The 24,706-nt window shown below is 42.9% G+C and overlaps 1 protein-coding gene across 2 annotated transcripts in view; it reads right to left on the bottom strand.

The window, feature by feature from the left end:
• Positions 1 to 3,776: 3,776 nt before the first annotated feature.
• LOC123775302 (uncharacterized) overlaps positions 3,777 to 24,706 on the bottom strand; it is a 65,607-nt gene continuing 44,677 nt past the window's right edge. For both annotated transcript variants that reach the window (XM_069311645.1, XM_069311644.1), the window contains exons 8-11: positions 12,132 to 12,341; positions 11,074 to 11,208; positions 9,545 to 9,664; positions 3,777 to 6,649 (exon numbers count right to left, since the gene is read on the bottom strand). In XM_069311645.1, coding sequence (XP_069167746.1) covers positions 6,476 to 6,649; positions 9,545 to 9,664; positions 11,074 to 11,208; positions 12,132 to 12,341 — 639 coding nt within the window. In that variant the 3' untranslated portion in view covers positions 3,777 to 6,475. The remainder of the gene's footprint in view (positions 6,650 to 9,544; positions 9,665 to 11,073; positions 11,209 to 12,131; positions 12,342 to 24,706) is intronic.

Below are 24,706 nucleotides of genomic sequence, written 5' to 3'. Positions count from 1 at the left end.
TTAATTGATCACATCAGAATTAATTGATTAATATGAAGGTTAATTGATCACATCAGAGTTCGGTTACTCTTAGGAACAGTCACCTTCATCACCTTAAAGTGACTTCGATATCGAGAAGAACTGTGCTACCCAAACTATCTCTGTGTACAAGGTAGTGTAGTCTTCTTCTTGGCGTTCATGATGATGCAGTGCTCTGCTTCCTTGTAGTCATGGTGATGCACCGTTTCTCTGGTTCTTTATAGACATGGTAATGCTTGGTTGTCTTAACGTTTACCGTCATCAGTGGACGACGTCAGGCCGACGTTACAGCGACCAAAAGAGATCACTGGGTGCAACATTCTTCTGCTTTTTTTGTGTACTTGGTGCAGTGTTCTACAGTGTGTTTTGAGTTCATTATTAATATAATACAGATGAAATATGAGCCACACAATCAGGTTAAGCACCTTCCGGCATATCTAGTAACTGTATAAAGTTCATAAGTACACAGTCGCCCTTAGCGAGCCTTCGATAAACCGAACAAGTTTGTTGTATCGGAATATAGGTAATGATAGATTCCAGTAGCCTCTTGCTAGCTAGCTGACTGATGTCTAGGACAGATCTTGTGGAACTGACCCATTAATCCTCTGCTCCCAGTAAACACAATGTTTTCTGACGTTTTTATTTGGTAGCAGGAAGATGATACTGTAACTATTTATATAAAGTCGTCCTTTTAACATATAGAATACAACGACTTCAGTCAATTAAATTGTATAATTTTTTAGTAAACGTACAAAGGACGTTTTAATGCGTTTCTAATTCAAATCAGAAAAATTCTTCGTGTGTGTGTGTGTGTGTGTGTGTGTGTGTGTGTGTGTGTGTGTGTGTGTGTGTGTGTGTGTGTGTGTGTGTGTGTGTGTGTGTGTGTGTATTCACCTAGTTGTGCTTGCGGGGGTTGAGCGCTGGCTCTTTCGGCCTGCCACTCAACTGTCAATCAATAAACAATTCCTCCCCTCCCCCCCCCCCTCACAGAAAGCAGCCTGTAGCAGCTAACTCCCAGGTACCTATTTTCTACTAGGAAAACCAGGCGCATCAGGGTGAAAGAAACTATGCCTATTTGTTTCCGCCATCGCCGGGGATAGATCCCCAGACCCTAGGATTACGAATCCTGATCACTTCCACTCAGCCACCAGGTATGAGTGTGTGTTTGGTGTTTGCTCTTTGTCTCTGTGTCCCTAAGCCTTCTCTCCCTGTCTCTGTTTACATCTGTCTATTTATCTCTGTCTCAGCTTCCCTCCATCTCACTCTGTCTCTGTTTCTCTTCTCTCTCTCCATCTCTATCTGAGTTTGTATATGAATCCTTTAATCTTTGTCAATGTCTGTCTGTTTCAAATGCAATAAAGATAATTATACCTAATATTTGCAATAGATAATAATTACAATTAACGTTTTAAGATTCTTTGCTCTAAAACGTTATATCATAACATTTAAAACACGTTTTATTAAAACGTTATGACCGACGTTTTATTATCGTTTCTACAAATTCTCAAAAGCACTTGTATAAAATGTAATTTAAAACATGACCGATTTTGGTGGGCTACCACCTCTTATATAATGTTTATTATACTTATAAAGTTATACTTTGGATAACTTTTATAACTTTTTGCTAAAGTTATGGATAACTTTTGTAACTTTTGCAAAACTCATTTTAATAACTTTGCAATTAATTTCGACAAAAACTGAGCCTTATATGGTGTTTATTATTTGATTTTGCATATTATTTCCAGTGGACACTATATTAACAGAAAATTAGGAAAATTTACTAATTTTTGGAATATATTCTCATTTAGTTTATCTATTACGACAATGCTGAAATTCACTTTTTGTGGTTCATATAATTATGCAGCATGTGTACACAACATGTGCATATCACATAGGAAGCACATCCAGTGCATACGCACACTCAGCATTTACGTGGCATGTGCTAAACAAGTATACAGCATGTACGCAGCATGGGCACGTGACATACTGCATGTTCACAATATGCAGCAAACAGCATGTAAGCAGCTTCCATTGGATATACTGCATATATATATATATAGCAAATGCCTAGGGTAAGCGTAGCGTGTATGCAATCCACAGTATAGCGTCCTTTCCATCACATGTAGATATGATATCTACACAAATGTAGTTATGATATATGATATACGACTATCCATAAAAAAATGTAGATATGATAGAGCGTAATAGGCTTAGGAACCTGTACATTGGTCGATTGACACATGAGAGGCAGGACCAAAGAGCCAAGGCTCAACTTCTACAAGCACAACTAGGTAAGTACATCTAGGCAACATGCAATCAACCAAGTCCTTCAAAATCTCTACAACTCTTGGCTGTAGCCTATACCATACTAATTTAAAGAAACCATCTTGTAGGGCTGTTCATCTTAATTTAGCTTGATGTAATTTTGTTTAATTGTTTTCAATTTTAGAAAAAATAATGACAAAATTACGTTAAACAAACATCGTATGTCATCCACTTTTTTTTTTTTAAATTTGAAAACAAAAAATCATCAGTTGGTGTTATACTGGAATGTGAACACGACGAAACACTTATTTTTTACTCGAAAATTGTCAAAACCATCGTTTAGCACTTGATAAATTATTCTTAGTTCAATAATTTTTGTAGTGAACAATCTTTAGAAAAATATATCTAATATACAGTAATATACAATTAAAAATAATTGCTGCAAGTCTATTGATACCTTAATAATATTGCTGAGACCCCTAATGTGTTCTTTATGTATAATTTATAAACTATATACACAAACTCACTGTGTCAACTGCTTATTGATCAGTCCCCCCCACATACAACTTTAGGAATACCGTCCTTTCTCAAGCCAAGGAAGAGACTATTTAGAGAAAACGGACTTAATTTCTCCTTATTAATGGGTATATATAAGACAGTTTACAAACCATACTTCGTAATATATTTTTGGTATTTGTGAATATGTTAATTTGCGTTGTTGCTGCATATAACACATTTTTTAACTTCCTATTAATATATCTAGGTATAATTTACCAGTGGATACATCTGTTGTATTGTAAATCGCCTTAAACATAGAAATGTATTATATTTATTTAACCCTGAATCTGCAATTTAGATTTTGATTAAGCATTTGAATAGATTTATGGTCCATGCCCAATCAAAGTTTTTATTTAAATGAGCTATGATTATGTTTTCAGTAACAATCTGATACCTAAACCTTGTGTAGTGACTTTAGTTCTCCCCTCAAAGCAGCGGGGTAAAAAAATACGGGAGATGAGATCAGAGAGACCAATCATGTGCCCTTGACGCAACTAGCAAGTAAACAAGAAGGCTGCTGCTCTGTTCTCTCCATGGGGGTTGCACATAAATCGAATATATAACTGGAGAGTTACAATGGTTACACCCTTTTCTGATGGATATGTGAGATACTAAACTTGTCTAACGATCGTTAAGGAGTCCTCATTTAACGAGCCATTTAGGGACCACGCTTTTCTAGTGCCCGCTGGCAACATGCAGAAAATGTTCTATGTTATTTTGTTAATAATACTGTTTATATGTTATATTACCATAGATTAAGTTCGTCACCATGTAGAAGTGGACAGGTGCTGGAATCATAGAAACGTCCGAAATAAATAAATATATATATTATATATATATATATATATATATATATATATATATATATATATATATATATATATATATATATATATATATATATATATATATATATATATATATATATATATATATATATTCCGTTAGTATATTCAACACGAAATCATTTTATATCACATAGTTTCTTCCCAGCAATGATAACATACATCAATGCAGCCTCGGTCAACGACGTCCATCGAAGGTTTACTAAAAATCACCTCTACCCTATAAACTATAAAGTGATTTACCCAATCACTTTCTCATGCTCCAGAGAAGACCAGGCACACCACCACCTATTCCAACACGACAACAAGCACAACCATTTACTAAAGGCACTGTCATTATCACCTCCTTCAAGAACCGTAGCCGTCCCTTTCTTTTAGGAATCACGATTTCCTCCTCACTGGAACGTCACCACCCACTCCTGTAAGGGCCGTCACCACCGACTCCTGTAAGGGCCGTCACCTCCCACTCCTGTAAGGGCCGTCACCACCCACTCCTGTAAGGGCCGTCACCACCCACTCCTGTAAGGATTGTCACCACCCACTCATATTAGGACCGTCACTACCCACTCCTATAAGGGCCGTCACTACCCACTCCTATAAGGGCCGTCACCACCCACTCCTATAAGGACTGTCACCACCGACTCCTATAAGGACCATCACCTTATAACTCCTCTATAACTCCTCCAGCCATCATGTCACCACCGACCTCTATAATTCCTACAGCCATCATGTTACCACCTGCCTCTATAACTTCTGTATCCAGCATGTCACCGCCCCACCTCTATAACACCAGCCACTATGGCATCACTTGCCTCTATAACCCCACCATCCACCATTTCACTACCTGCCACTATAACTCCTCCAGCCATCACGTCACCACCTGCCTCTATAACTTCTCCAGCCATCACGTCACCACCTGCCTCTATAACTTCTACAGCCATCATTTCACCACCTTCCTTTGTAATTCCTCCAGCCATCACGTCACTACCTGCCTCTATAACTCCCCCAGCCATCATGTATCAATCGGCCTCTACACCTTCTCCAGCTATCATGTCAACACCTGCCTCTATAACCCCATCAGCCATCATGTCACCACCTGCCTCTATAACTACTCTAGCCATTATGTCACCATCGGCCTCTATAACTCGTCCAGCCATCATGTCACCACCTTCCTCTATAACTCCTGTAGCTGGCATGTCACCACCCCACCTCAGTAACACCAGCCATCATGTCAACACATGCCTATATAACCCCGCTATCCATCATTTCCCTACCTGCCTCTATAACTCCTCGAACCATCATGTCACTACCTGCCTCTATAACTCTTCCAGCCATCATGTCACCATCGGCCTCTATGACCCCACCAGCCATCATCTCACCACCTGCCTTTATAACTCCTGCAGCTCTCATATCTCCTCTTGCCTCTATAACTCCTGCAGCTATCATCTCACAACCTGTCTCTATAACTCCTCTATCGATCACGCCTCCATCTGCCTCTGTAACTCCTCCAGCCATCACGTCACCTTCGGCCTCTATAACCTCTCCAGTCATCATGTCACCACCTGCCTCTATAACTCCTCCAGCCATCATGTCTTCAACAGCCTCTATAACTTCTCCAACCATCCTGTCACCTCTTGCTTCTATAACTCCACCTGCCATCATGTCACCATCGGCCTCTATAACTCATCCAGACATTATATCACCATGGGCTCTATACCTCCTATAGCCATCATGTCACCACCAGCCACTTTAATTCCTTCAGCCATCATTTCACAACCTGCCTCTATAACCCCTCCATCTATCAGGTCACCTTCGGCCTCTATAACCACTCCAGCCATCATGTCACCACGGACCTCTATAACTCCTCCAGCTATTATGTCAACACTTGCCTCAATAACTCCTCCAGCATTTCACCACCGGCCTCTATAACTCCTTGAATCATCATGTCACCACTGGCCTCTATAACTCCTTCAACCAACAAGATCAGGTAATAACACTTGAACCTCCAATATTGAGACACACTAGATCAAAATGCTGTTGAGAAAAATCCTTCTTAACATTGAGATGGCCTTTGACAAGGCGCTGGCTTCCTCCCCTTCGAGGCCACTAGAGTGATATCGACTCTCATATAAATTCACGTATCACAATCCTCTAAAACAACTCTTTTTATGACATTAATCCCATGAGAACAGAGCAGACTCCATGTATGTTACACCTTGCGACGACCTCTTCTCCAAATATAGATATTCCTGAACGGTGCTTGGCAACAAAGCCTGCTGGCTTTGTTGACTATTTTTTCATATTTTCCGTAATTGTTATTAAATATTGTCAATTGTGTTTTTTATTCGTGCTCTCTGTAATGATCCATTTAATTTGACTTATTTGTGTAATGAACCTATGTCTGTTCACATATCTGTTTGTAACAACTGTTGTGTAATTTATCTATCTTTACCTAAGGTTTGTTTAATATTTATTCTCAAATGGTTACCACAGTATACCAATTCTCACCCGTAACATACCCACTCTTGAAGCTGCCACTAACATCCCTCTCCAGGCAACTCGCACAAAGCCGTACACGAGATAGACCACCCCTTATACACCTACAGGAGATATGACTTTGATAAACTATTAACCAGTGTCTTGGTAATACTTAATCAGTTCTTCAGCACAACCGAACTTGAAACTGCCTCTGTCGAATTTCCTGCTTCATTAAACAACCTCCTTGGAAGCGTTCATTGGCTTTCTTAGGATTGGTTCCTCTCGCTCCTGGCCTACCGTCCTGACAGGCATTACCGTCGCAGCGGGTGCCACATACCGATGGGCTTCCTGAGAGCGGACATCATCTGGTTCCAGTGGGAGAGGGCCTTCCCAGTAGCCTGTGTTCCGACAATCACGTGACCCACCGACCTGGCCTGCCCTCCCTCACTGTTGTATTCGGCCACCGTCACCCGCAGCTGGATATTCTGCAGAAAGGCAGAAGGGACATAATGCATTTTAATATATTTAACATTTTTATCCTGTCTCATATTTTGCATGTTTAAGAATATAAGTCATTATTATTTAAACACTGTTTATGGACTGTATCCAATGCTGTGAGCTTTGCCGCCAGTGACCACTGGTGACAACATCTAGACCTGATAAAATATTTAGTTTGCTTTAGCTTAATTGATCTGCATGTCTTTAGCTAAAATTCATAGGAAGGCTCATTTGATACTCACTTTACCCCTCAGTGTCTCACTTCATTCATGTCTGTCTGTCTATCTGAATCTCTGTCTTGCTTACTTTTGGGCTGGCTCTATCTTCCTCCTTCAGCCAACTCTCAATTCCTCCACCACATCGGCTCACCTGCCACTATCTAGCTTTCTTCCCATTCGAGGTGGTTCTCCCTCTCGGAAGTATAAAGTACGCTTACCAGCAATCAGTTTGTTACGGGCTCATAAAAGCCCGTGCTACATGGAAATTTTGTTCAAAGTAGCTGAACCTAAAACAACAACAATCAATTTGGGTTATTCTCAGTGATTACTCATAGGCGTACTTTTTTCCCCTGTGACCGTAAGAAACTATTATTTGTAGATTATTTTTAGTAGTGGCCATTTTTAGTTACCTCGTTGACGCGATTGATTGTAGTCGTGGTTAGTTTTAGTTACCTCGTTGACGCAATGGTTTAAAGTTCAGGTCATTTTTAGTTATCTCGTTGATGTGATTGTAGCCGTGGTCATTCTTAGTTACCACGTTGACGCATTTGTTTGTATTTGTGGACATTTTTAGTTACCATGTTGACGCGACTGTTTATAGTCATTGTGCGGTAAATCTCTCAGCAGGAATTTATTTGTTTATTAATTTATTATTTTTTCTAATTTACTGTTGATTTAAAGCGGACTGTATATTTAGAATTATCCTGCATTTGTTACAAATTTATTAGTCTACTATCTAATAGATAGTTATTTACAAACAAGCACAGTTTAGCTGTTATATATAGAATTTTGCTTATTTCATAAGCCCTGCACATGTCCAGATCAAATAAGCCTCATCGTCTTGTCGTCGACCAATATTGGCATCAGAGCATGCTTCGTGCAGACCAATGTCTTAATGTTTGTTGCCAATGTTTTAAGGCATCACAGCTTACCTGCCGGATTAATACTCCATAAAAGATGCAATAAAACTATAAAAGCTATAACATGACATTAAATATTATAATATAAATGTGAGACGCTGACCCCTTTAGGTATTGCTCATACCTCGTAACCGTAGTAACCGTAACTAATATTATCTGGGCCTGATTTTATCTAATAGGTCAAAACGGAAAGAAAGCCACCTCACTACTTCTCAACATGCATCTTGAATGACATATTGGGGAGTCGACTGCTACCAGCCGTGGAGTGAGGACGTTTACCGACCCTCCGTGGCTCCGTGGGATCCCTTGATTGTTTCAAGCGTAGGTTGGACATTTATATGAATGAACTAAGAAATAGGCAAGCTTTGAAATTGGGAATATACATGCAATCATTGAAAACAGCCTTATTGAGGAATGATGAAGACTGGGTGATGATGTCATTGAACATTAGGGATGCTTAGAACTGCGCGGTAATTAGGTAACTAAAATTAGGTATCTTCTTGAGATGATTTCAGGGCTTTAGTGTCCCCGCGGCCCGGTCCTCAACCAGGCCTCCACCCCCAGGAAGCAGCCCGTGACAGCTGACTAACTCCCAGATACCTATTTACTGCTAGGTAACAGGGGCATTCAGGGTGAAAGAAACTTTGCCTATTTATTTCTGCCTCGTGCGGGAATCGAACCCGCGCCACAGAATTACGAGTCCTGCGCGCTATCCACCAGGCTACGAGGCCCCTCGCCGGAAGGTGTTCCCTACCTAGAGTGCCAGAACGACCTGGGCCAACGACCATGCGTCGCTGAGGTACTAAAAATGACTGCTAATGAGCAATCGTTTCTAACGGCCACAGGGAAAAAAAGCAACCCGTTCTCGCAAATTTAATAAGTCAATATTGACTTATTAAATATGTGCATAAGTGACACTTAACATAATAGATACCCTTAAAAAGATTCATAGAAAACACCGACCTTACCTAACCTACTTAGTATGTTAAGATAAGCATCTTATTGCTTCGTAATTACAATTATTACCTAACCTATAATAGGTATAGGTTAAGTAATAATTGTAATTGCGAAACAATAAGATGCTTATCTTAAGATACTAACAAGGTTAGGTAAGGTTGGTGTTTTCTATGAATCTTTTTAAGGGTATCTATTATGTTTAGTATATCACCTATGCACGTAGTTACTAAGTCAATATTGACTTTACGAATTTGCGAGAACGGGTTGAAAAAAGTACAACTACGAGCAATCGTTAATCACGGTCACGGGAATATATTTGTCGACGGATGCCGGCCACCACCAAGTTTTACAGAAATGTAGCTATGCCTACGAGCAAACGTTTGCTGCGGTAACGGGAAAAAAAGGTACGCCTATGAGCAATCACTGAGAAAACCCAAATTGATTTCTTGTAGGCATACTTTATATTACTACTCTTTCCATTCCTCCTCTCATCTACCTTTAAACTGGCTTTCCTCTTCTCCCCATTCTTTCATTACTTTTCTGCCCATTCATTTTCCTCCCTCTTTCGTTCTTCATTTCCTCCCTCATCTAAGCTTTTCTTCATTCGCTTTCCTCTCCAGCCTCATATTGGTATCTCCCCCCCCCCTCTGTCTTATCTTCCCTCTCATTTTTGGCTTCCTCCTCTCTCATCTTGGTTTCTCATCCTTCCCTGCCTTCACTTCCCTCTCCTCCCATCTTGGCTTGCCCCTCCCTCATCTAGGCTTCCTCCCCCTCCTACGAGACTCACGTGAAGTGCGGGGGCCGGAACGCTGAAGATCATAGCCTCGTTGAACACCGGTGAACGGGTGTCCTTCTTGATACTCGTCTTCTTCTTCATCACCTTCTTACCGTTCTGCAGCACATACACCTGTGGAGAGTGGTTTGGTCGTTAGGCCTATTGTGGTCTGGTTTGGTTGTTAGGCCAAATGTAGGGCCTATTGTTTGGTCGTTATAACTGTTGTTGGTGGTTTGGTCATCAGCCTGTTGTAGAGTGGTTTGGTCGTTAGACCATTAGTAGGTAGGGTGGTTTGGACGTTAGGCCTAGTGCAGGGTAGTTTGGTGTGTTGGGGGGATGGTAAGGCAATGTAAAGGGGTTTAGTTGTCAACATTTTATCTTCTTGTATGGCAGTTTAGTCACTAAACAGTGGTTTTGCTCCTTTTCTAGGGTAGTTTGATTGTTAGTATGATAGATTGGTTGTTATCAGAGTGGTTTGGTAGTTAATGGGGGGGGGGGGTCATCAGGAAGGCAATTGGGTCATTTGACATTTCATGTCAAATTAAATCCTTAGAGATTGATATTGTCCTTGTCTTAGCTAGCTTGTAATTGTTTCAGGACAAACTATACAATGATAGACATAACATTATAGGCGTGGGATTGCTGGATTATTTCTAATATAGGTTAGATTCAGAGGTATATATATATATATATATATATATATATATATATATGACTGAAAACTCTCACCCCAGAAGTGACTCGAACCGGGTGCATGGGGTGTGAGTTTTCAGTCGCATATAGTCCTGGGGACCATTCAGGCTTGTTTGCATATATATATATATATATATATATATATATATATATATATATATATATATATATATATATATATATATGGAGAGAGAGAGAGAGAGAGAGAGAGAGAGAGAGAGAGAGAGAGAGAGAGAGAGAGAGAGAGAGAGAGAGAGAGAGAGAGAGAGAGAGAGAGAGAGGTGAAAACATGGGGGGATACATAAGAACATAAGAATAGAGGTAACTGCGGAAGGCCTATTGGCCCATACGAGGCAGCTGCTATCTACATACAAAGATTAATCAAGTGTAATTGGCCTGTTATGTTGAACGGTGTCTTCTGTGTTGGTATCGTTATGTTCTTGTCTTGTCCTTACTCTCATGGTGGGTAGAGTAAATAGTTCCGTGATTTGGGTGTTCATGGTAGGTTGTTCTATTCTTATGTGAATTGCTTCAAGAATTTGTAATGAATAAGAAATAGGGAAATGGGTCAAGGGGACAATTATGATCTTCAGCCACATTTCTGTAATACATCGTCTGCATTGGCAAACACAGAGAGAGATAAAGACGAACTCCTAGATAGATATTTAAAATCCATTCAAGAAATTATAACGAAGTAGTGAATATAATCCCCCCAAAATGGTTATATATTCATTAGAACTTTCACAAAGAACAACAAATTGATCCCCTAAAATTATCAGATAAATGTAGCTCTCTCTCTCTCTCTCTCTCTCTCTCTCTTGTAGGCAACAAATACAAGTTGAACGTACCTTAACGAAGGGGTCAGCTGTAGTCTTTTCTCCTGTCCAGTGGAGACTGCGTGCCTTCACCACCACCACGGTCAGCCTCTCAGCCGTAGGCAAGTACGATAGGGAGAACATTATCTCTCCATACCCAACACCCTTCTACAGGTATTAGAAAAGGAATTAGAAAGCATTTCAATGTTTTAACAAGAGTTTTAATTTATTAGACAAACACTGGATCGTGTTTGAATTAGTTAGAATGTATTATATGGTATTGATGTTGATATAACACGATACACCAGTGTTAAAAGGCGCGTGACTAGTGTTTGAACACTCTGTAAGGAGCTTCATAGTGCCAAATGATGCAGTGGACGTGGTTAGGTGTTATAATGGTGAGACGAGAAGAGCGTCGAGGAGCATCAGGAAGCTAAGAGGCAATGTTTGTTGTGTTAAATTAAGTGTAGGTGGAATATAACAATGATTCTCAATATTACTTAGCGAAATACACTTATGATACACAATATTACTTAGAAAAATACACTTATGATACACAATATTACTTAGCGATATAGGCGTCAACGCTTATATCCTTTAAGAACTAACCAGTTTTAATAAACCAACTCAATTGACTATTTTACATTACTTGATGACTGCAAAATTATGAACAGCGCGATAGACACTTCACAGTAGAAACTAATTAACGTATATTGAGGGACTGCTGCAGGTTTACATCTGGTATACTTCGGGTAAACTATGTCTGTCTTTCAACTGCATCATAGTGTCAGTTACCAATGAGAGAGAATTTAGGTGGAAACTAACAGACGCTATCTCCTCCCCTCCAGTGACAGACAAATGATCCTGCTCCCCTCATGCTACAGACAAATCTGTCCCCCTCCCCTTTGGCGACAGTTAAGTGCCCCCTCCACTCTCGCGACAGACAGGTGCCCCTTCCCCATTACTGACAATTGCCCTTCCCCATTACCTGCCCCTCCTTTCTTGCCACAAACACATCTCTCCTCTCCTCTAGCGATAGACATGTGTCGTCTCTCTTCTTGCGTCAGATATGCCTGGCAACACACACTCACCTGACCCATGTCTGTGAGAGGGAGGACGAGGGCGCAGGGGGTCGAGAGGTCGACGTCTGTGAGTCTAAGCTGAGCCTCGCCGATGAGCGTGTTGGTGAACTTGTCCGAGGCGTACATGTAGAATGCCAGGGCGCGGAGTGGAGGCTCCTCCTCCTCCAGAGCAAACAAGAACCTCTCTCGGTACGTGGGATTGTTGGTTCTCCTGCACACCTGTAGCAGAGGCAAGGGACACTACAGTGTTGGTCTTTAGAAATTACTTACCTGTGTATGACTCAATGATCAAGCTTTACATCTTGGACCCCGCCTTTCCAGCCGCTGGGCGTCTAATGACTCCTGATCTACCATTTTATCACATATACTTCTGAAAATTACTTAAATTGGTTTACAAAACCTGTTCGTCAAATTCATTTAATGTTCACACTACTTTTACACAAAAAAAATTCTAACATTATGTCTCATCGGTGTCTAAAGGTTCACCGGTACCCTCTTGTACAACTGGTGTTCAATGGTAACATTTCCTCTCTTCTCAAAAGAGGAAGAAGATGACATATATTGAACATACTGAACAAAGAGGTTAATACTGGAAGAAGTTGTTCCTTTCTGGAAAACCTCCGACTCTGGTAATGACACAGAAACGAGACAAAAGATCTGGAACAAAATGGAAAATTCGCGAGAAGCACTGGAGTCATGCAAAATTATGCAAATGCAAGTAAATATAATGAACAGGTAAATCATGTTAACGCGAAGCATCAATGAGAAAATCCGTAGTAGCCGTGATGAGGATTCGAACATATGCTCTGGGTACTCCCAAGCAAATGCTTCAGACAACTAGGCCACGACATGGTCGAAGGTAATCCTCATCACGGCTCCTACGCATTTGCTCACTGATACATCACGTTAATGTGATTTCTCTGTGTATTGAAAGAGGAAGCGATAGAGGTTCAGTTCAAACTAGAACTGGTCCAGTTCTTTAAGTCTTTCTTCGTACCTCATCTCTCGTAGTTCTGGGACGATCCTAGTTGCAAAGTTCATTCGCTTATCAAGTTTCTTTGTGTGCTTCTAGAGAGGGGTATCCACGTTGGGATTGCATACTCTAAGATTGGTCTCACGTAGGTGGTCTACAGTGAAAAAATGCTATTGGGACGGTGGGTGTAGAGAGCGGGGGGGGGGGGGGAAAGGTGGGTGTAGAGAGCGGGGGGGGGGGGGGAAGGTGGGTGTAGAGAGCGGGGGGGGGAAAGGTGGGTGTAGAGAGCGGGGGAGGGGGGAAGGTGGGTGTAGAGAGCGGGGGGAGGGGGGGGGAAGGTGGGTGTAGAGAGCGGGGGAGGGGGGAAGGTGGGTGTAGAGAGCGGCGGAGGGGGGAAGGTGGGTGTAGAGAGCGGGGGAGGGGGGAAGGTGGGTGTAGAGAGCGGGGGGGGGGAAGGTGGGTGTAGAGAGCGGGGGGAAGGTCGGTGTACAGAGAGCGGTGGAGGGGGGGACGGTGGGTGTAGAGAGCGGGGGGGGGGGAGGTGGGTGTAGAGAGCGGGGGGGGGGGAAGGTGGGTGTAGAGAGCGGGAAAAGGTGGGTGTTGAGAGCGAGGGGGGGGGGGAGAATGGTGGGTGTAGAGAGCGGGGGGGGGGGGGAATGGTGGGTGTTGAGAGCGGGGAGGGGGGTAAGGTCAGTGTAGAGAGCGGGGGGAGGGGGGGGTAAAGTCAGTGTAGAGAGCGGGGGGTGGGGGGGAAAGGTGGGTTTTCAGAGAGGTAAACACGAACACTCGGTCTGAGTTTAGACATATCAAGGTAAATAAGAGTGTGTATACATCAACAGATGTCTAATAATACACACAAGTAGTGTGCATCCATTATAACCAGGCAGTCAGCGCATCATGAACCAGGGCTGTGTACACCAAACATGCTAAAATTAAATATTGCCAAATCACCTCTCATAACCAAACAACCTAACCTAACCTACGCAGCAACATGGACCAAAATGTCCATGTTGGGAGCCAGTCGGCCGAGCGGACAGCACACTGGACTTGTGATCCTGTGGTCCCGGGTTCGATCCCGGGCGCCGGCGAGAAACAATGGGCAGAGTTTCTTTCATCCTATGCCCCTGTTACCTAGCAGTAAAATAGGTACCTGGGTGTTAGTCAGCTGTCACGGGCTGCTTCCTGGGGGTGGAGGCCTGGTCGAGGACCGGGCCGCGGGGACACTAAAGCCCCGAAATCATCTCAAGATAACCTCAGGAAAATGTTCCTATAATAATTCATGCAACATTAATTTTGCTGGTTAAGTTTTATTGAAAACATAATCAAGTATTTTGGATGCACAGTTCTCAGCCTGCTGAATGATGTCTTCACCGTAAGGACGGACATGTTTGTCCTTGCACAATACAACGCAACAAAACTAACGACTCGCAATAAAAACCACAAGCCCACAATCACCGCACTTCTTGCGTTACTGAACTATCACTCTTTAATATTATGTTACGACATAAATGATAATCTGATCATTCAAACAGGAATTCAAAATCGGTTCATCTTTCCATCTCGAAAAATTCTTTAATAAATATATATAAATTCATATTAATTTTCCTCCTTTCCTTTCGTCGTGGCTCGTTATCGTGGTTTCTATATTGAATTATTTTGGTCTATTGTCTTTACATAATACCCTTTTAGGCCCAGTTTTCAACACCACCAGCCTAAAACATCGAGCTAAGTGCAAAAATAAAATGCAAAAGTTAAAAAATATTACGTTTGGACATGTATGAATTAAACATTGTTGTTAGACTATAATGTTTGTTAATAAAATATTATTATTATTATTGTTATAATTATGAGGAGAGAGGCTGTAAGGGATATGATATTGAGTGACGGTCTCCGCTGGCGAAGCTGGCTAAATGACTTTAATTTAATGTTAAACTAAATTAATATTGAAACAACCTTGTTAGCGTTGAACCTACAGATTTTGTTGGCCGAGTTGTTATACAATAAAGCAGCATGTTACTGGACGATGGGGCGGCGGTGAGAAATAGTGAACTACCCAGTGTTGGGTAAAAGGCAAGAGAGGGAAGTTAACTACATTTCCAGAGGAAAGATAAGTGAATAGAGGTGGTAAAGGTGGGAAGAGGATTAAATAGGGGTAAAGATGAGAGAGAGAACACACACACACACACACACACACACACACCGGGGCGCCTCGTAGCCTGGTGGATAGCGCGCAGGACTCTTAATTCTGTGGCGCGGGTTCGATTCCCGCACGAGGCAGAAACAAATGGGCAAAGTTTCTTTCACCCTAAGTGCCCCTGTTACCTAGCAGTAAATAGGTACCTGGGAGTTAGTCAGCTGTCACGGGCTGCTTCCTGGGGGGTGTGTGTGGTGTGAAAAAAAAAAGTAGTTAGTAAACAGTTGATTGACAGTTGAGAGGCGGGCCGAAAGAGCAAAGCTCAACCCCCGCAAAAACACAACTAGTAAACACACTCAATAGTTTAGGTAAGTCACCCATTTACGTTTTCTTTAGCAGTTGGAATCAATAGCCCTTAGTGCCCCTGGGCGCCAGGGTCCCTCCCACCTCAACAGAATGCTTGATGTGAACACTACTTCTTCCTTTCTATCTTATCTTCTACTCTGCTCACCTCTTAAGCAGTTTAGCAACCACACGCTTTACTTCATAAACCTGATTTAATGTTGGGCTTCACGCCTAACTACTCAAGCTCAGTGGGCATTTTTGGTTGCCTGAACGTCGCTCTGACGTTGTCCACTGATGACGCTTGACATTAAACCAACCTAAAATCATATTGTTAAGGCCACAATAAAAACTTCCTGACCAGCCACGACTAAATAATACGTTCGGTGTATATACAGTAAGAAATGGGAGTACAACTCTACCTTTTGGAGTCTACCTACCTTAACGTACACCATTCGTCATTACTTAAATAACAGTGATTTACACTCTGTTCACTTCCAATACGCTGCTATGCATTTTTTAATATAGATTTTATTCTCTGCAATTAATTAGTCAGATAATTTTTTAAATTAAATGTTTTTTTAAATTAAATTTTAAAGCAAATGTTTATATTTTAAATTAAAAGGTACGTGGATTAGGCGACGTAGTGACCCTCCCCTAGGGCCTAGGCCACGTACTGACCCTCCCCTAGGGCCTAGGCCACGTACTGACCCTCCCCTAGGGCCTAGGCCACGTACTGACCCTCCCCTAGGGCCTAGGCCACGTACTGACCCTCCCCTAGGGCCTAGGCCACGTACTGACCCTCCCCTAGGGCCTAGGGCCTAGGCCCCGTACTGATCCTCCCCCTAGAGCTTAGACCCCGTACTGACCTTCCGTAGGGTCTAGGGCACGTACCGATCCTCCCCCAGGGTCTAGGCCACGTACTGACCCTCCCCTAGGGCCTAGGCCACGTACTGACCCTCCCCTAGGGCCTAGGCCACGTACTGACCCTCCCCTAGGGCCTAGGCCACGTACTGACCCTCCCCTAGGGCCTAGGCCACGTACTGACCCTCCCCTAGGGCCTAGGCCACGTACTGACCCTCCCCTAGGGCCTAGGCCACGTACTGACCCTCCCCTAGGGCCTAGGCCACGTACTGACCCTCCCCTAGGGCCTAGGCCACGTACTGACCCTCCCCTAGGGCCTAGGCCACGTACTGACCGTCGCCAGGAGGAAAGCCACAAAAGTTACCCCCACTCCTGGGTGCCTGTTCACTTCTAGTTGACCAGAGGCATCAGATATGAAAACGTGCCCAAACGCAACTCCCAGCTCGCTAATCAATCCCTGGACCTATCGGTTGCGAGCCAAGTACCTTACCTTGAGGTTACCTTGAGGTGTTTCTGGGGCTTAGCGTTCTCTCGGCCCGGTGGTCGATCAGGCCTCCTCGTTGCTGGACTGATCAACAAGGCTGTTGGACGCAGCTGCTTGCAACCTGACGTATGAATCACAGCCTGGTTGATCAGGTATCCTTCGGAGGTTCTTATCACGTTCTCCCTTGAGCACTGTGCGGGGTCGGCCAGTTATGCACCCTAAGTGTGCAACAGAGGCCATTTAATTTCTGTGCATCTTTTATTCAGCAACATTCAACTTTGATAATATTAACATCTCTGATGTAGATTCCTAATGCTATGGTAACTTTTGTTTGGTGTTGGGCGTAAGGCCTATCGACAAGGTTAGGTTATAAAGACCAGGTACATGTGCTCACTCATCATCCACCAAGAAAACTTTAGTTTTAAACGTAGTCCAGGACTCAAGTAAAGTTTTTCATGTGAACTGAGAAAATGAAATTAATAATTTAGATAATAAATCACTTTAGATAAAAAATGTTAAAATCATCACATCTGTAATACAGTTACCTAATAATACAGACTGATTAATATATATTATATGTTAACGCATTATTTATTTATATAAAGAAAACGTAAATATATCTCAGGGTTAGCAGGGACAAGGATATATCTCAAGGACATAGATATATGTGGGGATGGAGTGAAGCTTGAAGAAGGGATTAAAAGGCAACTTTTCTTTACAGTTAAACCTGTTCTCATATTTGTTGTTATTAAACCCAGGTAAAAAAAAAAGCTTTGGTGTTGTTAAATTAAATACGACGCAAAACTGAGGCAAAGAGAGAGAGAGAGAGAGAGAGGTGTGGACAACAGAGAGGATACATTGGGGTGTAGACAACAGAGAGGTCACATAGGGTGTGGACAACAAAGGAAGCACATGAGGTGTGGACAACAGAGAGGACACATAGGGTGTGGACAACAGAGAGGACACATAGGGTGTGGACAACAGAGTGGACACATATAGGGTGTGGACAACAGAGGAGACACATATAGGGTGTGGACAACAGAGGAGACACATATAGGGTGTGGACAACAGAGGAGACACATGGGGTGTGAAAAATAGAGATGACACATAATATGTGGACAAGATAGATGACACTTGGAGGTGTACACAGCAGAGAGGACACATGTAGTGTGGACAACAGAGAAGACACATGTTACGGACAACAGAGAGGACACATGAGGTGTGGACAACAGAGAGGACACATGGGGTATGGAAAACAGAGAGGACACATGCGGGAATGGACAACAGAGAGGAAACATAGGGTATGGACAACAGAGAGGACACATAGGGTGCGGATAACAGAGAGGACACATGTGGTGTGGATAACAGAGAGGACACATGAGGTGTGGACAACAGAGAGGACACATGAGGTGTGGACAACAGAGAGGATACATAGGGTGAGGGCAACAGAGAGGACGCATGGGGTGTGGACAACAGAAAGGACACATGTGGTGTGATAAACAGAGAGAACACATGGGGTGTGGGCAAAAGAGAGGACACACTGTGGTGTAGACAAGAAAGCGGACATATAGTGTGTGGACAACAGGGAGGACAAATGGGGTGTGGAAAACAGAGAGAGCACATGGGGGAGTTGACAACAGAGAAGACGGGGGGGGGGGTGTCTACAACCAACCCATCCTCCGAATTGACAGTACGATTTAATACTAAGTGTAATAAGTACTCTTTATTACTGTCATAAACAGTGCATAATTGCACTTATGGGGCTGTTACTTTTACCCAACCCCCTCCCCCCGATTTAATTCTCCTCGTTTTCTGTTAAATTTCAATAATAATTTCACCAGCCCAAGTGGGCTGGTCGAGCGCCGTAGACTTTACTCCTGAAGATACTAGCCAGTGAGGCTAAGCGAACGCTGTGGTTGGGGCGCTGTAGACTACGTTTCATGAAGGTACTAGCTGGTGGGGTCGGTCCGGCGTTGCCGACTTTGTTGCTTGAGCGTACCAGTAGGTGCACAACGAAGACCTCTTCAGAGGCACCTTGTGGTCGCCCTCCGTGAAGCAGGCCAGCAACGCCAATCTGGTTGACATCGCATAGACTTGTATATATTATAATGGTGATGTGAAAATAATAACGGGTTATTTTAAGTGTTCTTTCACTTTTACCTTTAAACATTGCACTATATTCCCACCAAGATTAGGTTTCTCTGAACTTGAGTAGGATCATACAGTTTATAAAGAACCCGGTTACGAAGGGTTCGTAACATGAGGAAGCCAAGAAATGGCTACTAAAGTTCAACCCAAGTAAATGTTGGGTAATGAAACTAGGCGGAGGAAAATAGAAGGCCAGACACTGGATACCGAATTGGAGATGAAGTCCTTCACGACACGGACAGAGAGAAAGATCTAGTTGATATCACGCCAAACCTGTCTCCTGAAATCTAATCAAAAGAATAACATCCGCGGCGTATGCGACGCTGGCTAACATTAGATACATTAGCCTTAGATACATGTGTAAGAATCTTTTAGACCCTTGTATACCACGTATATATGGCCAATCCTGGAGTAAGCGGCCCCAGCATGGAGCCCGTACCTTATCCAGCACAAGACGAAACTGGAAAGAGTTCAGAGATGCACTAGGCTAGTCCCAGAACTAAGGGGCATGAGTTACAAGGAAAGGCTGATGGAACTGCACCTTACATCGCTGTTTAACGTAAAGAAATGCACGGGGAGACATGATTACCACATTCAAAATTCTCAGGGGAATTGAGAGGGTAGACAAGGTGGATTATTCAACACGGTTTTACACGCACAAGGGGACACAGGTGGAAGCTCTACCCGTCTCCACCTCCACCTGCCTCCATATCCTCCCATCTCCAGCTTCAACCTCCTCCACCTACATCCCTCCCCAACTCCTCCAGCTCCGCCTCCTCCACCCCTCCGGACCTCCACCCCCAACCCTCCACCACGCCTCCAGCTCTACCCTTGCCCACATTCCGTCCTCTCCACCATCACCTCTCCCCACCTCCTCAGCCTCCACCTCTCCACTTAGAATCCCACCCCCATCCCTACCCAGCCTGGCCTCCACACCCACCGAAAGAACGAGGAGCAAGGAACGGAAGAAAATCTGGGGTGGGCGGAAGGAGTGAAACGGAAAGCGATAAAGAGGTCGCCAAGAATTAAACACAAAGTTCAAAGAGGTTTTTAAAGTAGACTCCAACCCCAGGGTGACCTGAAGTGTGTCAGACAACCCCAGGGTGACCTGAAGTGTGTCAGACAACCCCAGGGTGACCTGAAGTGTGTCAGACAACCCTAGGGGTGACATGAAGTGTGTCAGACAACCCCAGGGTGATCTGAAGTGTGTCAGACAACCCTAGGGGTGACATGAAGTGTGTCAGACAACCCCAGGGTGACCTGAAGTGTGTCAGACAACCCTAGGGGTGACCTGAAGTGTGTCAGACAATCCCAGGGTGACCTGAAGTGTGTCAGACAACCCTAGGGGTGACCTGAAGTGTGTCAGACAACCCTAGGGGTGACATGAAGTGTGTCAGACAACCCCAGGGTGACCTGAAGTGTGTCAGACAACCCTAGGGGTGACCTGAAGTGTGTCAGACAACCCCAGGGTGACCTGAAGTGTGTCAGACAACCCTAGGGGTGACCTGAAGTGTGTCAGACAACCCCAGGGTGACCTGAAGTGTGTCAGACAACCCCAGGGGTGACCTGAAGTGTGTCAGACAACCCCAGGGTGACAAACCACCTCTAGGTTGTCTGCGAACACAATGATATGAGAACATTAAGAGAGACCTGGATTATGAGAACATTTTACGTGGCTTGAGATATGAAAACTTTCTGGGAGGTTTGGTACATAACATTCAGAAAAATGAAAGGGGGAGGAGAGAGTGAGAGAGAGTTATAAACGGCAATAAAACGAGGCACCACATAGAAAGGTTATTGGCTGCCAGTGTCAGGCCAGGAAAAAATGGCACTCTTCTAGTCGCTTAGAGTGCCAGACCTTAGAGGGGCCTCGTTGCTTGGATGGATAGCGCGCAGGACTCGTAATTCTGTGGCTCGGGTTCGATTCCCGCACGAGGCAGAAACAAATGGGCAAAGTTTCTTTCACTCGGAATGCCCCTGTTACCTATCAATAAATAGGTACCTGGGAGTTAGTCAGCTGTCACGTGTTGCTTCTTGGTGTGTGTGTGGTGTGAAAAAAATAGTAAACAGTTGATTGCATATGCTAGACTGTCCAACATAAGAACTGCCTTTAGAAACTTGTGTAAGGAATCGTTCAGGACTTTGTATACCACGTATGTCCATACCTAGTTAAACACAAGACAAAGTTAGAGAAGATTCAGAGGTGCACCACCAGACTTGTCCTGGAACTGAGAGATATAAGCTACAAGGAAAGGCTACGGAAGCTGAATCTCACGTCCCTGGAAGTCAGAAGAGTAAGTGGAGACATGATAACCACCTATAAAATGCTCAAAGGCATTTTGGACAAAGACAAACTCTTTAGAACACGAACAAGGGGACATAGGTGGAAACTGAGTATACAAATGAGCCACAGAGACATTAGAAAGATTTTTTCCAGTGTCAGAGTAGTTAACAGATGGAATGCCTTAGGAAGTGATGTGGTGGAGGCTGACTCCATACACAGTTTCAAATGAAGATATGATAGAACCCAGTAGGCTCAGGAATCTGTACATCAGATGATTGACGGTTGAGAGGCGGGACCAAAGAGCCAAAACTCATCCCCCGCAAGCACAACTAGGCGAGTACAACTAGGTGAAAACACACAGATGTTTAATTGTTCCTTCTTTGCAGAAACATTCCGAGCATCAAAGGATGTGTGAGATCAGAGGAGGAGGACACAATAGAGTTTAATTGTAAAGGATTAAGCATTACCTGCTCGCCCCTGACGCCTGGGAGGATAATGACCTCCCATGTTAACCTGCAGAGTGGGAGAAGCTTGTGGGAGAGCAGGGAGAGGAGTGTTCTTTTTTATATTATTATTTTCTACCACAGACGTGGCCACACATTTACAATGCTAACCAGCATATATACATTTTCTTCTGTCCTCCATGGACAGGGTGAGAGATCTGTTAAACATATAGTTCAAGGGTTTATTGAACATTCAACCACAGAAGGTGATTCGGTGCTTTTAAAATGCTAAGCTAACCTACATACGTAAATACATAGATTTTACGTATGCCCTACGTAAAGTGTTCGATGTGTTTTTTACATAGTCATTAATGTGCATTTACAAACGTGAAATGTAATTCTGATCAGTTTCCATATTTACTTTATACATACACACACACACACACACATATACGTGCATATACATTTATACATACATATATACACACACATGCATTCACATACATTTGTCTCTTCTACTCTGACAGGGTTAGATAGCTGATAGAGAAACTAGTGTGCAATTAAGCACTTAATCACTGAAGGTGATTAAGGTGCTTTAACAAGCTCAGGTTATATAGTTACATCACATACATATATTGTATAATTGATACATTACATGGTCAATCTTGGGTACAAGTCCAATATATCATCAAGCGTTCCAGTACTCGTACAGTAATAACAGAGTTCAGCATACCTTAGCCCAGGAGGGCGAGAGTCAGTCAGTATGGGACATTCTACAATATAATGTGAGTGGGTAAGGGAGGAGAGTGGGTAAGGGAGGAGGGAGAGTTGATACTAAAGAAGGAGGGATACGATAGGGTGGGTAAAGGATGGAGAGGATAGGATGGGTAAGGGAGAAGGGAGAGAATGTGTGAGCAAGGAGGTAGGTGAGAAAATGAATTAGGGATGAGAGAAAGTGAGGAAAGAGGAGAAAGTATGTGGGATGGAGAGTTATAAAATACTATTCAAGGGAATTAAAGAAAGAGGGATAAGTAGGCAAGGGAGATGGAGAGGAAGATGAAAAAAGAGGAAAAGTAGAAGGAGGGATGTCAGAAACATTTGTGAAAGGGAGAGAAGGATAGAAGAAAAGAGGAATGGAAGGAGGAGAGAGTGGGAGGAACACAGAGAGAGTCAAAGTAGAGTATAAGGGCAAGTGTAAAAAATAATAACTAAACCCAATCGTGTTTGAGCCAAATTAAAGAGAAATAGAGAAAGTGAGAGAGAAGTTAGAGCCGCGCACAGTAGCTACCTAATTGGTCTTTAACAATGCCAGTCACACCTGACATAATACAACCCGTTCTCGCAAATTTAATAAGTTAATATTGACTTATTAAATATGTGCATAGGTGACATACTTAACATAATAGATACCCTTAAAAAGATTCATAGAAAACACCGACCTTACCTAATCTTGTTAGTATCTTAAGATAAGCATCTTATTGCTTCGTAATTACAATTATCACCTAACCTATAATAGGTATAGGTTAAGTAATAATTGTAATTACGAAGCAATAAGATGATTATCTTAAGATACTAACAAGGTTAGGTAAGGTCGGTGTTTTCTATGAATCTTTTTAGGGGTATCTATTATGTTTAGTATATCACCTATGCACGTAGTTAATAAGTCAATATTGACTTTACGAATTTGCGAGAACGGGTTGCATAATAGCCGCCTTACTGCTGTGCATAAACCCTCCCATAATGCTACGGGCTCACCATAGCCCGTGCTACTTGGAACTGTTTGTTCCAAGTAGCTAATCTTTAACAACAACAACAACTCCCATAATGAAAACAACATGAATTGTTTTGTTGCACAGTGACGGATTGTCACGCTTGTCGTGTTGCCAAGTGTAACACGAGGCACTTGGCCAGCAAGCGCAGCTTCGCAGACAACCCCAAGATGGCTCTTACAATACAAGACGTTCACCCAAGAAGCCCAGCACCATGGACAACCACAATCAGGTATTGTAAAACGAGACGTTCAGCCAATAATACTTTCATTCCATGTGCGCCTTCCTCTCTATCAGCGCCTGCAGCAGGCGTTCACCCCTCGCCCACCTCCCGCTTCCAACATCTCCAGATACAGTATCGTATCCTCACGACATACACATGATCATGAAATCTCGGCAAGTGACATAATGGCGGCTCAGACTAAAGATGGCTCCAGCTTCGACTTATCTACGATATGACTTCACCCTAACACTAAATAAATTAAGCTTCCTCACACTAAAGCAGCTTGTATGGAGAGGAACGGCGAGGGGAAGGGCGATAGTTAGTCTGAGACAACTGCTTCTGTCTGGAAGTTGTATGTCGGAACTATAATTATTTGGATTAAGAAAGATAAATAAGAATACAAGAAAAACAAAGACTAGACGGTAAGGGGGAAGAGCAGAGACACAGATAAGACAAAGAAGACGAGAAGATAAACAAATTAAAGAGGTTTAACAATGAAGAAATGGACGATAGGAAGGAACGAAGGAACGAAGGACAGAAAAAATATGGGAGGAAACAAATGGATAAAAATATTTCGTTTGAAAATTTTTAATGAGCTAATTTGATAAGATGTTTTTGGAAACTTGTTCCATAGATCTTCAAACCAATTTTGGAGTCAGTGACGTTGTTTTGGCTAATGTTGTTCTTCACTTGTGTGTGTAAAGCAGGACACATACGGTGAACAATGTTGTTCTTCACTTGTGTGTGTAAAGTAGGACACATACGGTGAACAATGTTGTTCTTCACTTTGTGTAAAGTAGGACACATACGGTGAACAATGTTGTTCTTCACTTGTGTGTGTAAAGTAGGACACATAGAACAATGTTGTTCTTCACTTGTGTGTGTAAAGCAGGACACATACGGTGAACAATGTTGTTCTT

The sequence above is a fragment of the Procambarus clarkii genome, chromosome 70 (assembly GCF_040958095.1).
Source record: "Procambarus clarkii isolate CNS0578487 chromosome 70, FALCON_Pclarkii_2.0, whole genome shotgun sequence".
Taxonomy (NCBI): Eukaryota; Metazoa; Arthropoda; class Malacostraca; order Decapoda; family Cambaridae; genus Procambarus; species Procambarus clarkii.
This window is presented reverse-complemented; position numbering and strand designations above follow the sequence as displayed.